Source organism: Cinclus cinclus, chromosome 6 (genome assembly GCF_963662255.1).
Source record: "Cinclus cinclus chromosome 6, bCinCin1.1, whole genome shotgun sequence".
In the NCBI taxonomy this organism is placed as follows: domain Eukaryota; kingdom Metazoa; phylum Chordata; class Aves; order Passeriformes; family Cinclidae; genus Cinclus; species Cinclus cinclus.
This window is the reverse complement of record NC_085051.1, coordinates 54,484,701-54,500,357: the sequence shown is the minus strand read 5'-3', so window position 1 is coordinate 54,500,357 and position 15,657 is coordinate 54,484,701. Positions and strand designations below refer to the sequence as shown.

The 15,657-nt window shown below is 42.1% G+C and overlaps 1 protein-coding gene across 1 annotated transcript in view; it reads right to left on the bottom strand.

Moving 5' to 3' along the window:
- Window positions 1-4,093: 4,093 nt before the first annotated feature.
- The window catches only part of CEP170B (centrosomal protein 170B), a 53,227-nt gene continuing 41,663 nt past the window's right edge, over window positions 4,094-15,657 (bottom strand). The window contains exons 13-20 of the mRNA XM_062494782.1: window positions 15,133-15,382; window positions 12,748-12,907; window positions 8,890-8,928; window positions 8,186-8,329; window positions 6,669-6,757; window positions 6,019-6,112; window positions 5,050-5,101; window positions 4,094-4,329 (exon numbers count right to left, since the gene is read on the bottom strand). Coding sequence (XP_062350766.1) covers window positions 4,094-4,329; window positions 5,050-5,101; window positions 6,019-6,112; window positions 6,669-6,757; window positions 8,186-8,329; window positions 8,890-8,928; window positions 12,748-12,907; window positions 15,133-15,382 — 1,064 coding nt within the window. The remainder of the gene's footprint in view (window positions 4,330-5,049; window positions 5,102-6,018; window positions 6,113-6,668; window positions 6,758-8,185; window positions 8,330-8,889; window positions 8,929-12,747; window positions 12,908-15,132; window positions 15,383-15,657) is intronic.

The following is a 15,657-nucleotide window of genomic DNA, read 5'->3' as shown; positions in this document are numbered from 1 at the left end:
CATCACCAGGACTGATCCAGTCGTGCTGTGAGTCTTCATTTGCTGAAAATTGTTTTATTGCACTGCACTTAACATCAGTGAGAACAGGCAGTTTAAACAATCCATCCATCAAACACACATCCTCCTCCAAATTAATGCACAAAATCCAGCATCACTGTCACATGATAAAAGAATGATTTATTAGAGCAACTTTATGATAAAATTATATAAAATAACAATTTGGTTTTTTAAAGACATCCACAATATCACCTTGAAACAAAATGTACAGATACTGCCTATAATCCAAACAAAAATAAATTACCGTTCAAAAAAAAACCAAAAAACAAACCAAAAGTGAAAAGAAATCGGGGCAGAAGAAATAAATCAAAATTATACACAGCATTTCAAGAGGGCGTGGAGAAGAGAAAGTCATTAATTGATTCAAGTTATACAAACGTGTTTCAGCTTTACTCTCAGACAGCTCAGCTTGCATTTGTGTTGCATGCAAATGGAATGATCCAGTGAACAGTTCAGAACAGCAGAATCAGCAGCATAACAACAGCAGAGAGTGAAATAGGCACAATTCAGCACGGGGCACATTGAAAGTGAACAGGTAGTTCTGTCTGGTCTTTGCAAAAGTTATACACATTTACCAACTCCAAAAATAGCTAGTGTGATCTGCAAAACAAGAAAAACCTAGCAGAGTCTTGCACTTAAATACTTTACACTTTTTATGGTTTTTGTCAGTAGACTGTTTGTAAACATTCCACTAATTGTACCTTTACCAAAATACTCAAAGATGATGCAGACACTCTTTCCTCCTGGAGCATGACCACAACATGACCACCACCATAAATCCAGCTGGGTCCTCGCTCCCAAAGCTCCTACACATCCTCACAGGAATTTACATTCACGCCATTAGAACAGAATAACAGGATTTTACATCTGAAAGCGTCAAACTGAAGTTTTCAAGTACAGTGGAAGAGCTGAGGGCTGGGATTTTGGAAGGTGCTCAGGGCATCAGGCACCCAAAGCATATGGAAACCCCAAAAGGACCGGAGCACTTGCTTCCCCAAGACTTTGAAAATCCCACCCTTCATTACATTGCTTTAGTCAGACACAAAACACATGAAAGCAAAGTGGCACAGGAGTGACACACAGGGCAGCATCACCCCTGCCAAGCTCAATGCAGAGCTCATCCACAGCTCACGGAAGCCAGCAGGAATCTCGTGCACTGATCCCGGGCCCCCCAAATACACCACTAGACATGGGTCAGGTTCACATTGGAGTCACACAGGCATGTTTCTATGGTTGCATACAGTACTGCTTGTAAGAACCAACAATCAGCAAAGGAGTGGATAGCTCTTTGGCTTATCTGGAGCAGACAAGTGCAAACCACAGTACTATAGAAGCAGTGAACACAAGAAAAAATATGTTGCGTTTCCTCACTGACTAGCTAAACCTTTTCAAATGCAAAGATCCATCAATGAGCATTGTGTCAGGACACAGAAGCATTGTACAGTTTGACTGAGTCACAAATAAAACAAATCAAGCTGTGCATCCTCCCTGCCTTCACACACTCATTTCCAAATTATCAAGAGACACTGATTGTTGCATCCTCATTAGTCACTTGAAGAGGTACCGTATTTTGCAGGTTGATTTAATTGATGCAAGGTGTCTGTGGGCTTGCTCTCTAGCTCAGAACAGAGCAACTAAGGGAGAAAATCCTTTCTTGATGTGTTCAAGAATCAAAGAAGAATTGAGCAATTTTCAAGTGAAAGTAAACTGAAGTCCCATCAAGGACACATTGCAGAGAAACAGAATCCACTTGCATATAGCCATGAAGATGTGGAAATAACAAATAAGCAGAGAAGTCAGATGCACATCTTAGTAATTCACTTGTCTCTACAGCAAAACTGAAACTAACAGCAACACCTTATCTGTGAAGGTCCTTCAACTCCTAGTGAGTTGGGGTAGCACCTGTTCAGTTCAAACCCTAACTAAGAAGGGCTTGAAAAACTGTGTCTCATATGTCAGGAATTATACCACCACTTATGATATTCACCAAGGACACAGTCAGTTATTTCAAGAAAAGACAGATCAGAATCAACAACTGAATTAACACATTCAGATAGTGCGTATATTACAGGCAGAACAACATCAAGGGCATATTCTTTTTATTCTGCATTCATCTACATGAAATCCAGCAGATTTCTTCAAGGAAGGGCATCTCCACACAAGCAGATGAGCTTACAGCCTACTGGAAATCTCGGAAGGATATCTGCACCTACTATTTACCAGCCAGCATCCTGCAGGCTCAAAAATAAACTAATGGCATGTTGACATACTCCCATTTTCGGACCGATCTTGTCTCTGCTGAAATTGATGGAAAGCTCTCACTGGCTTCACCAGGAAAGCAATCACCTTCTTCACTAGAAAGGTAAACACTTTGTGAGCATCCCTATTTATTTAAATTATTTTAACAGGTTCCCACTCTTACAACATCCTAGCAGAAAAGCTCAGGTAACTACTGAAGCTAACTAAGGAATCCACTACTCATCCCAAAATAGAGAGTCAGCACACAAGAAGCAGTCAAGCTTGGGAAACCATTTTCACTGGTTAAACTACATACTGTATGAGGGCAAAGTGGAACTCATCTGCTCACCTTTCCCAGTAAATGTATCCTCCACAGCTACAAAGGAACTTCTTTACCTGATTACTATTTGTTGACCTGAAAGAATGAAAAAGGGATACAAGACAGAAAAAAACTGGGAGCAAACACATCTGGAAGAGATCCCCTCAAAACCAAAATTTTTGCTCTTAAAGCAAAAAAAATTGCTTAGTGTTTTGCAGTTTAACACAGAGACAGAATACAAACCCCAACTTTTGATAAATAAGAAATTGCTCAAACAACTATACACAACCCTTAGTGTTTCTAGGATTGTAAACAGACCAAAAATTAAACCCAGAGACAAAAATCCCAAACATACCAAGTGCTTGACACTGCTGAATAGTTTCTGAAGAACACCACAATGGCAGCCTTTGCAAGCACTTTTGCATTGAAAAAAAATTCATAACAGAACTAGCCATAAAGGTGGAGCTACATTGAAGCCATTATTTTTTCAGCGCTGTCAAGTGATTGCACTAGTTCACAGCCACTGCGTAATTAAGTTTATTCCATGAGCCATTGGAACAGATGGTTTTCTTTGCAATCGGGTAATTGCAAATATCTTAGTCTTTGGCCCAGCCAAGAGCATTTGTAGCTCATTATGAAAAGACTGTATATTTAAATTAAAAAAAGAAAAGCAGCTTAAAGACAGCATTTGTACCAAAATCATGAAACTTGGCAAGCTAAATTGAAAAATCTACCTTTTTGTACCTACCCCAAACTTTGGGTCTCAAGTATCATCAAAAATAGTAACTGTATCAGTAGTCATTACATTCATACCATTATTAACTTTTATACTTTCCCAAGAGAAAAAGCAAAAGGGTTTATTCTGTCTTGTTTTGGTTTTTGGACTGAAAAACAGATGCACAGCTTCAGTGTGGTTGCCTTTTTATGACTGCTGAAAGGAAATCTTACACAACTGCAGTAAGGGTTTCTCTCAGAAACCCATGATATTGCACAATCGTTCTGTTGGATTTGCAAGTTGATTCCAACAGAGTTGTAATGCTTCATTTGTACACTTCAAAAAACTTCAATTAAATAAAACCCAAAAAATATAGTACCAAAAAAGGTGTGGAGTTTTTTTCAAACTGAGCCTCATTACAACTGAATAGTTATAGACAGGCCAACGCAAGAACACTTTAGCCTTGGCAGTATTGAATGGAAAATATGCAAAGCCTGTTTTCTTATGGCACACTGGAAGAATAAGTGAGTAATTTTGTAAAAATCAGTTTGCCTCTGTGCTGAGTATGTGCTGCTCCACAGTGCTAGTCTTGTTTAAAAGGCATACACAGACTTTCCATTCACCCTCACAGCATAGATTTTTCTTTTTTTGTGCAACATGTTAGCAATCTAAACAACTGCTCCACACAAACTGTCCACAAACCACTCATACACAATACTAATGCAACAGTAGATTACAGTATAACAGCAATACAAAATATTGTATCAGATCACATATTTCTCTCCATCTGGAATGAAATTCGAATCTTGTAAGCTAGAAGACCCACAGTTCGATTTCTGAGTGTAGCTTCTCATCTGTGCTAGGGACAAAGTCTCCAGTGTGGACCCAGAATTGTTAGCAGTCCTAACTTTAGTGGCTGTAGACTGTTTAGCAGCAGAAGATGCTTTGTTACTGGCAACTATATCCAAGTTTCCAGTAGGGTCAATGATAGCGTTTATGACTGGGGAAAAAGGGGAAAAAAAATTAGAAAACACATTAGCAGCAGTCAGCAAAGTTTCCAAACAAAAGTTTACTGCCTTCATTTTGAAAGCAGTAGAACTGTAAGCAGTACTTTTGTTCATTTTAGTCAGGTTATTTTCCTCATTAGTACCTTCAGGTCTAAACAGCTTTAACAAGCAAAACCTCTCACAGACTGAAGAGATGTAGACTCAACTTGCTGGTTAAACTGCAAAAGACAAACTACAGCAGCCAAATGGCAAGCTTTTAGCAGGAGCCCAAAATGATGCCTGGATATTTTTACATGCCTTTATTACGTTTTTAGATGATGCATGAGCTTGTCTTGCTTTTTCTAATGCAGAGGTCTATGTGTAAAATTCAAGTCCAAAAAGCATAGCACAGCTTATTGGCTCAAACAGCTGCTAAATATTATTTCATCAAAACACTCCTTCACCAGTTTATCTTATGGAAATATGCTAATTACCACAAAAAAAAGCATTTCCACAGCACCAGTGTCTACATTTCAATAGTCAAAAAAATTCCTAAAAAATGGCAGTATAAGAAAAATCTACTGTTAATTCCCTATGCACTCATCAGGCAGCACTGTCATAACAGCCCCAACTTCTGCACCCTTTCCCAGCTTTCACTGACAAATCAGGCCAACATTATTTTGTGCAACTTTACTGGCATTTGAGAGACAACAGGAACATTTTAGATGACCAACCTTCAAGCTGTTTCTGAACTCGCCTGAGCTCCTTCAGGATAGAACTGATTTCCTAGAAACAAAAGCATCAGAATGGAAAATTAAGCAACAAAGTACTCAACTGACACAGGAATCTAGTCTTACTGCTTCTGCCTTATCTGACCAAGAAGATTCAAAGTCAGGCCCAATCTTGCTCATTTAACTGAAAAGCTGAATTGAGGTGCATTTGGTCAGTGCACAGGGAGCCTGCTCTGTCTGCATCATGTCACCAAATGCTACTACACCACCCCACTCACAGCCACAGTGACTTTTAGATATGAAATGCTACACCTGTACAAAGACCCCTCCTTAATATGAAACACACAAACTCATTTGTAAACTCCTAGACCAGACAAGACATTTGGCCACATTTATACTGCTGGAGCACCTAGCTACACAGGTCTTGCACAAGGTTGTTTAGCATTAATCAGATCTGCTGGGTCCACTACTGCACTTAAATTCTTACTGCCAATCTCCTTCAAGGACAATGAAAGGTCATAAGAGCACAAACACCATCTTGAGGCTGAATCACCTGAGTGAATTCACCCTGAGGTGGATTTTTACTGCCCTATATCAAACAGTTACAGGTGAAGAAAACAAACATTCATGAGAAACACCTGTCTGCAACTGAGGCTGTGGAAACCACATGGCAGGTGACCTTTTGGTAAATGTTTAAATGAGACCTAATGACCCTGAACTTCAACATCTGTTAAGAAACCCAGTCTTTGAAGATCAATTGCAAAGGAACTGGGAAAGAGTTTGGTGAAACAAAGCCACAGAAGGAACTCACTTTGTCACACTTCAAACAGTAATGAAACCCAGCAATTCAACACATGAAAATGGACCAGAAATTTCAGAAATGGATTTGAGAAGGGTCAGAGATTGCTGGTTTGGTTTCTTACAAAGCTTTCATGGAAGTCCTTAGTATTTCACTTGTTTGCAGGGACCTACTTTGTTTGATGTCTTCAGAATTGGCACTTCATTTTCTGAATTGATTTTGGCCTCCATCTCCTCCCAGGTCCTTTCTGAGTTTTGAAACAGAATCCTGCAACACAAAAAGTAGAGCAGATCTTAAAATTGCTGTGAAAAAACTGCTTGTTTAAAAGACCTAATTATCACAAGATGTGGCATCAAAAGAGATTAGTGGATTACCATCTGGACAAAGCTCCTTTCAGCTGATTTAGAAACAATTCAAAGTCCTTCCCTAACTGATGTCTCTAGAGCAACAACAAACTTGAAAAAGATTTCACAAGCTTGGTAACCTGCATGTTTACAAGGGCCGTGGTACAGAAAGGAAAGAAGAGACCATCCACCAATTTTTCTGTTGTATCTCCTGCACAGGCAGCATTTCAAAGTCAAGGCATCAACAGGCATTACGAATCCAGTATTAAAATTCCAAAGGCCAAAGATATGAGGAAAAGTGATAGCAAATAATCATATTACCTCTGGTTCACTACACATACACGATTTCCTACATTTAGATTCCGTGCATCCTCATTACAGAGTTTTCCAAGATGACAGTACATTATCTTCCACAAGCAGCAAGTCAACAAACTCACCAGCAAGTCAGTATTTCAGGCCAGGGACAAGAAGTTACTTACTTCATTTTTTCAGCGAGGTTTTCCGTATTTTCACGGATTGTATGTGATAACTGGGACACTGGGTTCAACATCAGATTGTCAAAGATTACCTGAAATATGAGGACAGATTGGAGAACTTGAAGCAAAAGTGGCATATTACAAAACAGGAATTTTTTGTACAGTAAACGATCTCCACTGAAACATCTGTTTGTGTGGATGGTACTTGAAGTTCAAGGGAGATTAAGATGATGTGCAGCTTTATTACAGCACTTGGGCAAAAAAGTTAATACTAACTTGTTCAGACTTTTTCTACAGACAGAGACACAGCTGTTTGCAGTCACATAAGCATTTAAGCATTTCTGAAAGAACAGCAGTTAGGATCTTCCACACCTCAAAAAAAAAAACCCAAAAAGTCAAATCACAAAGAAGCCCCACAAACAGTCTCACTGAAACTACCTAATGTGACTCATATGAGTTCAAACCACCTTCAGAGCCAGGTATCCCATTGTGGTACGTTCTGCTTTATTAAAAGTAACAACAAAATACTATCAAGCCCCAAATATTGAAGTACTGTGGCTTAGCAGAACCTCCAAGCTTCTGCCAGAAAAGCCTACATCACGCCAGAGGCACTCTGAAGCTGCACCTTTTATCCAGCCTTGGCACTTCTCTACAGAAGAGGAAGGGATTGCTTCAAACCAGTCACAGGACAGGATCAGTACCAGTGGCTCAGCCCACAGTCCCCTGTATGTGCCTGTGTGTCACACTCCACCTCCAGAGTGGCTGTGCTGCAGCCAGCTCTCCCCTCCTGCCTGCACTGCCTCCCTGAAGCCTCTGCCCAGCTCTTCCTTCCCACCACAGCTGGCAGGCAGAAAGAAAGCAGAAGCAACAGCCAGTGCTGGATCAGAAGATTTCTCCTCCTGCCCCTGGCACCATCACCCCACTACACCCCTCAACCCAACACCATCCCCAGCCTCAAGTGCAGGCCAGGCTTTCTCACCCTTTAGGATCACTCCAGTGACTGGCAGGTTACCCTGCCCTCTCAGCCCAGAAAAATCACATCAAATTGCAAACACTGGAGGGAGCAGTGCTCACAGAATGCAGGGCACAGCAAGCCAGCTGTGCCACAGCACCGAGCTCAGTCCTAACCCTCCTAAGATCCAGATCCTGCCACTGCTGCTCCACAAACAGCTCTGACCAGGATGCCAGCTGCAAAACAGTAAGGTGCCATTAAACTATTAGTGCTCCAGATTTCAAAGCTGAGATGTCTGAGTTATTCTCTAAGATAGCAGTGAAATAGCCTAAGGCTCTGACACTGAATGTGTCCTCCCTAAAACAGGTGACTAAGCCTCATGTTTTACTGGCATTTTACACATGAGAAGAAACCTCTAGTCACTACTGGCAAGAGGGGTGGTTCTTTGCCTCTTTTTAATCACTGTTTCTATACCCACACATCAGGGCTGCTGAGAAGCGTAAGAACAAGTATAGATACAGCAAATTAAAGCAATGTCATATATAAAAGAAAGAAAAAGGTGGCCTGCCTCCTCACGGTTTCTTGTCCTTGTTTTTCTTGAGGGTTCCTCTTCTCTATTATCATTCATATTTTGGTCAAAATCCTTCAGTTCCACTGATCCCGGAGGCACTTTCTGGTAGTTCAGACTTGCTTCTGGAATGTGCTGCACCAGCTTGGAAATAACGAGCAATGAGTCATTAAAATTAGTAGGGAAAGTTGGCTCACAGGCACTCACTGTAGGTATTGCAGGTGCTCAGGCAAGCCCAAGAGGAACACTGATTCATTTAAGTCCTGTTCAGACAGGTATGGGCTTGTAAGCAAACTACTAGACCCCCAATCCTGCAACTGCCTACCCACTGGAGTCATACCACAAAACTCTGTGGAGCTATTCTACTTTAAAATTTTGAGTCTTGAGCACATATGGAAAAGTACACCTTTGGGTTTTTTTTTAACTTAGCTAGAACTCAAAAGGACCCTGTTTTCCCATATCTTATGTCTTAATATATCAATGCAACATTAAAGACACACTCAAATTAATCAAAAAACCATTTAGTAACACATGAAAGAGATGAAAAAGCAATACAAAACCACTAAAAATGCAAATAATTAACAGGACGAACAGAAATGACAAGACTGTTACTCCTGTAGGGTTTACTGACAAAAACTTTAAAAGAAGGAGAAGAAAATAACTGACAAGACAGAGATACAAAAATAATGAGATGGGAAGTGCACCTGAGATGGATATGCCAGCCGAAAAGATCTACGAGCAATCTGTGTTAAAACAGAAACAAAGAGATCAATGCTAGGGAATGACTGTGACAGTAAGTATCAAAGAGAACACAGGGTTTGGGGTTAATTGGGGCTGACATTCCCAAAAGCGTATTCCTGAGGATCACCCCCCATCATGCACTGAAGCCCATGGAGATCCTGGTCACCAGTCAGCTCTGCTGAGGTGGCCTTGGGCACCTCCCCAGTTACTCCAAACTGGACTGTGCTGAGTGAAATCTTCAGAGCCCTCTGGGAAAGGGCTGAACATCCAGCCCAAGAGGCTCTTTGGTTGGCAAAGCACACAGCTCCTTGTGAGGGAATCATGTGCCATCCAAGGTTCAGGCTCCCCACACTACACAGCAGCACTTGGGTTATACACAGGCAGCAGGTGTGACATATTATGGTGCAGGGGTACAACAGCCAAAATGTTTAGCTAATAAGCTTTCTTTCATCAAGTGCAGAAACAATAAGTTAGGCTGACTGCAGCAGTAAGTGTCAGAAGGGAATGAAATATTCCTACAGTGAGCAGGTCTCAGCACAATCAGCTGAAAACAAGGTAAGGACAGCACATGCTCCAACACGACAGGAGATTTTTATATACGACCTGTTCTGTTCTCACATTTTCTGTTCTGTCTCACATATAAGCATTTCCTCTTGTCCTACCAACACTCATACTGAGTATGTTGCACAACAACTTAACAAATTTTATCAGGCTCTTTAGTTTTTGTTACATCATTATCAACTTTTTTCAAAAAAGACCTGCCAAAAGAATTTTATACAGGGCTAAAATTCAATTGGCAGGAGCCAGTGATTTGGGATGGTATGACCCAACCTGTGTTTGCAGCAGCTGAGGTTTAAGTTTGATGGCTGAGCTTCACAGAAGGCTGGGTCCTGCAAAACGTACACACCCACAAAACAAGATATCCCAAACAACCCAAGGCTTTCATAAACACGAATAATAAAGATTTCACCCTTACTGAACTTTCTTTTGCTCTGTGTTTTTTGTTTTTTAAAATTTGCCTGATTTGTAGCAGTACTCAGCTGTGTATGCCAAGAATCTATTTTATGATAAACTGTAGTTTAAACTCTAGTTGAGGCTAGAAAAACAAAACAAAACCACTCCAAACATGCACTGAGGAAATGGAAAGCCTCCCTGGCAAATATCCAAGCCAGCACTGAACCTGAAAGGACATAACATGAAGAATAAGGTTTAAATCTAAGGCTCCACCTTAACTTATAAGAGGATACTCCTCATTTAAACTTTAACCAAGCTTCTTAATAGAAGTAATTTTAAAAACAGTTCATTTGAGGCTGAGAAATGCTGTGCCACACGCTGGTCCCAAATGACATTTCTGGTACAGTATTAAACACACAAAAGTGATTCCAATATCAGTACTTATTTTTCCTGCATTCTCCCCCACTTTTTTGGAATAGATATAAATATTTAGTACTAGAATGCAGAATGACATACAACACTACATAAGCTAGAGCAGCATAAGAGACGGCTGCACACAGAGAACTTTTCTTATGCACATAATCCCTTTTATCAGATGTTTCAATGTATTACTATTATAACCATGGTAGCTATTTCTCATCACTAATGTCCTTTCCTAGAATATTTAATATAAAGTTGTTTGATAAACACTCACAAAATTCACAGTGCTTAGCATCACACACAATTATCTTCAGAAATTTCCCAGCAGCTTCTCTGCATCAGGCCAAAATTATTAATTCAGCACAGTTTCAACAACACTTAAGACAGTGGGGAGCAAGTGTGGTGGTGCATGGTGCTGAATCTGGTCCAGTACCAACAATGAGGTGTCTGTTTATTAAACTCCCATTAGTTTATATTGTTGGCATTGATAACAACACTCCCAGGCTGCACTGTTTAGGATCCCAAGCTATTCAGGACCTGGCTCCACATCTCAGCACTGCCAGCAGAAAGCCTTGCTGAAGGAACCTCTTCCTGACTACTGATAATGTTAAGGCAGCAACACTAATGCACTGTGGCATTTTGGGTGCAACTCAAATGGTCTGCCAGATGCTGGCCCTGCTGAAATCATGCTAATATTCACTCCTGTTTAGAGGAAGTCTCATTAGAAGCCTTTGGAGCATTTTTAGCTACTACCTGAACACACCAAAGGTTATGGCTTCTGATCTGTCTTGACAGGCTCTCATGAGTGCTTCATCCTTCACACCACTCTAAGATCTCAAAAACTGCTCTAGCGGTGGGCACTGCCAAAAGTATTCCCTACAGTGTGAGAGTCCCGAATTTCCTCTCTTGACTGTTGTGAGGGACTGACTGGCACGCATCCCACACAGTAGCATTGCAAAGCCCCAGATAAACCCTCACCCAGGTTGGAGCAATCCTGGGCTTGTGATTCTGCTATTCATTATTACGCTCTGGAGCCTGTCATTTTGCACAGAGCAGAAACACTGTTTTACAGGTGTCTTCCTCTACCAGCTGGGAACATTGCTCTGTATGAGGTAACTTATGGTTGAACCTTTCAGTGGCACTCCAAAAAAAAAAAAAGCAGGGATGCTGCTCTTCCTCCCCTGCTTTTCTAAGCAAGTGGGAGCTGAGTAAAATGTTTCATTTGCAAGTCAAAAGTACAGTAAGCATGTCACCTTTACTGCTTGAAAAGAAAAATACAAAAAGCAGCTTGGCAGGCGTGGCACTTGCAAGGAAACAAAGCAATAAAACACTTTATCTCAGAGCTCCAGCAGTTATTGCGAAACATTTGTGCACTCTGGCTCCAAAAGGCCCCGGGACAAACCCCTCCCTGAGCAGGCTGCAGCTGACCTCGGTTTAGCACAACCACAGCCACACTGGCCTGATCTTCTGAGTATCTCCCTAAACTGCTTTGCACCTCTACTGCTGATCACAGCAGGGTCACGGGGCCTCCAAGGGCTCTCTTGGCAGAGAAACAGGTTTGGTCTCAGCTTTGAACCCTGCTTAGGATGGGTCTGCAATTCTCACAACAGTCAAAGATATCGGAGGGGCAGGGGAACCATATGAGCAGCAAAAAGCTGTGTGTTTTTTAAGCCCACGCTGGTGGTAGACAGGAGGGAATGTGGATTTAAAAGTAGGAAAGGCAATTTTGCTTTTGCAGCTGAAATTTCCATGTGACCTTGCAGCCAAATTTGAGTTGAGCTGAGCTGGTCCCTGTGCTGCAGCACTGGTGAACCAAATTAAGAAATTTCCTCTCTCCTTCCCAGCCAAGTGCAGACAAACTCTGCTACACAATTTGGGAGGAAGCCACAGCTTCACTGAAAGGGCTGGGGGACAGCACTTCCCAAGCCACCTGCCTGCCTCCAAGCCCAGCTCTCAGAGTCCATCAATATTCAGATGGAGGGAAGAGATTCAAGCAACACCTGCACAGCATTTCAACAGTCCTGGCAGAAAGGACACAGCAGAGGTACAAAACACACAGCTGACACAGAGTGCAGCCAGCACACACGGTCAATGCCTTATGGGAAACAAAGGGGAAGGCTCTGGCTGCCAGGCACAGCAGCACAACACATCTCCTCCATCCTGTTCCTCAGATGCAAATTTCAGGGACCAGTGTCCAAACAGAAGCCTTGAGAGCCTTAGGATATGATTCCCCTATCTTGCAAGGCTGGCTGCGGCACAGAGGACAAAACAAAGAGCACCCTAAATAGGCTGCAGTTGGTCTTTCTGGCGGTGCTTTTTAGGAAGACAAGGAATGAAGGTTTTTCAGTGCTGCAGCAACTGGGGCTGCTGTCCTGGTTTCCCTCCGCAGCCATGGCCCATGTACTTACTGGCACCGAGGCAGAGATGTCTGTGACTGCAGACCTTACCTCTTCTCTTGCAGATATGGTGGAAGCTGGAGTGTTGGGCACAGAGCTGAGGGAGGTGCTGGGTCCTGTTCCCGAAGAACTCTGTGAGTCCCCATCTCCAGCAACATCGTGAATCTCTCGAGCAAGGATGGCCACATCCTTCACCAAGGTTTGGCTGAGCCTAAAGCACAGGCAATGAAGCAGAGCCATTAGGGGACAAAATACAACATGCCTCGTACTTATAAAATATAAAAAGAGGAGCCACAAAAGGTTTGTGGGAACCATAACCTCTGCAGAGGCTAGGGCAAGCAGGGTTTTTCGGGGTGCCTTGGCAGGGTGCTGAGGAATGTTCTGTCTGCATACAAAATAAATCCCCTTCCTTCCTGAATCCAGCTTCAAAGTGGAGAATTGATATAAAGCAAATTCTAGTGACTACACACTGCCAGAGAGTACTGGAAACAACCCATAAAGAAATTTTATGCTTACTCCCCCACCCATTCTCTGTACTTCTTTCTCTTGTTCGTTTTTTTAATACAATACAGTTAATTTGTCTTCTTCAGTCCTCTTTGTTTTCCATTAAAAAGTACATACAGGGGAATTTTCTTTTTTTTTTTTCCTTAAGAAAAAAGCCTCAATTTCTCTTTTCTTTTCCTTGTGGGCTGCAGACTGAAAATCACAATATGCCTCCACATTCTCCAGAAGAGCTAAGGGATTATGAGGGTAAGCATGGCACACCATACAGGGATCTGGTTTGCAGAAACCAAGTCTTGAAACTTCAAGCCCCTTGACAGGTGTCCAGTTAACACTCAGTATTGGCAGCACTTTGCTCTATCTGCTCTAGAGCTCAAAAACAGTTCCTAAGTCTCCAGCTTGTTGGTAGTAGAGCTTTAAAAAAACCCTTTAGACCAGAAGTAGCTGTTGTGGCAATTTTAAGGGAAAACTTCCAAGAGAAAAAATGATCTTACAGCTAGTCAGCTGCATCTGAAACAACTGTCTTCTTTTAATGAAAACAAACAAACAAACTAACTAACTAAAACAAGCAACCAAAAAAAAACCCCCAAAACACCCCACCCAACAACAACAAAAAATGGTATTATGGAATATTCCAAATTGAAAGGGACCCATAAAGAAAACAAGCAATGTGATGAAACTGTCAGTTCATCAAAACATTTCCTCGGAAAGAAAATGCACAGTTGAATTAATAAAACACAGGTTGAGCTGCCTGCATAAGGTAACCCCTCTCCGTGCTGGTTTGGATAGAGTTGTTACCAAAAACTTCCATTACATGATTCAGTACTGCAAACAAGTGGCATTTTCCCTTTTAACTCTCCCTGACTCCTCTTAACCCCTCCCAGTTAATTCGGGAGCAGCAAGGGAAATCAGAACTGCAATTAGCAGGCAGACTCAGTGACAGAGCCCTGCACGGTGCAGAGCCAGACGAGTCTGACGCAACCCTTTATTTATAGCTGCTGAGAGCTGAGCACTCCCCGGTGCTGGGAATGCTGCTGGGAGGGAGGCTGGCATCTCTCACACACACACAACACACTTTGTGCAGCACAGGTAGAGCAGCCTGATTTGAAGGCTGACACACTTTTGAGCAGCTTGACAGCAACTTTCAGGCAAGGAAAGCCCTTTCGAGGTGAGCGCGGCAGCGGAGAGGACGATGTGGCCAAAAGCAGACACAAGGCAGCTTCCTCAGGCAAAAGTATTTCAAGTACGGCCAGTACAATGGAAGACCAGTACTTCTGGAAAGTTGGCATAACACAGTTGCATATTAGAGATGACAAACCTCAAATGCCACTGTTTAAAAAAAGAATCTATTTGCTTTATTGCTGAAGTCCTCCAGGCAACCATCAGACCACCAGTACACAGCAAGTACAGTATCCAGGGACATCCAGCTAAGCAACGACTCATTTATATACAAGGTCTAGACAGGTTCAGATTCAGCTGTGCCAAGCAAAGAAGTTTCTGTCCTGCAGCTATTTCTTACTGCTCCCTCACCAGCTTCAGGCAAAGCAGCTTCAACAGTTTACATATTCAGTCTTTGCTAATTCATTTGACTTCCTGTGCAGAGAATTAGGAGAGTTCACACCAACCTCGCCACACACACACTGTGACTTCCAGCAGAGAGCAGAGATATGCAGGTATAAACAATCAGACTTCCCACAGCTTGAACAAAAAATAGATACAAGCTCCAAGGTAAGATACAAGGTACAACCAGCACATCCAGGCTGTAAAGGTTCATGAAAACCTTCCAAGCTAATGTTCATATATAAAGGGGATGTGGGCACACAAACAACGGGAGAGAGCCTCTCCTTCTACCCCCACACTTGGGTTTGATTTGAACACCAAGGAGAAAACAACCCATTTTCAACACTTGGGTTAAGAGATAAAGCCCCACCTCACCTGGCTATTTCTGCTATCTCTGCTGTTTGCGCCATGAAGTTGTAGGGGTCAGGGTTGTCATCAAAATCTTCATCGTCATCCGTTTCTCTGCTGTTGTGCTTCTGCTTGCCCAGCCCAGAGCCACGTATCCTCGGTGTTTGTGTGGCTGTTGAAGTATGGGAGCGTTTGTGTTTAGGGGAGCTGTGATTTGAGCCATATTCCTCCTCCGAAGTAGAAGTGTAATCTGAACCCTGTGGTCTCCGCCTTGATGCTTATAAAAAATGAATTGGTTTCAGACCAGGACAGTAGTCAAGAGTAACTACAAAAGGCTGAAAGGTAACACAAAACTAGCCCAAAAGCACAAGGAAAGGAGAGTTTCTGTGCAGATCTTAAGTTAAAACACCACATTCCCTGAGCTTATTTCAAAGTTGAGCCCCTCTATGGCTCCCATTCACTGTAAAATTTGGAGTGGGAATTCCAATGGAAAATCATAATGACTGTGTTAATGCCTCCACTGTAATAAATTATGACCACAGACTTGGCTTT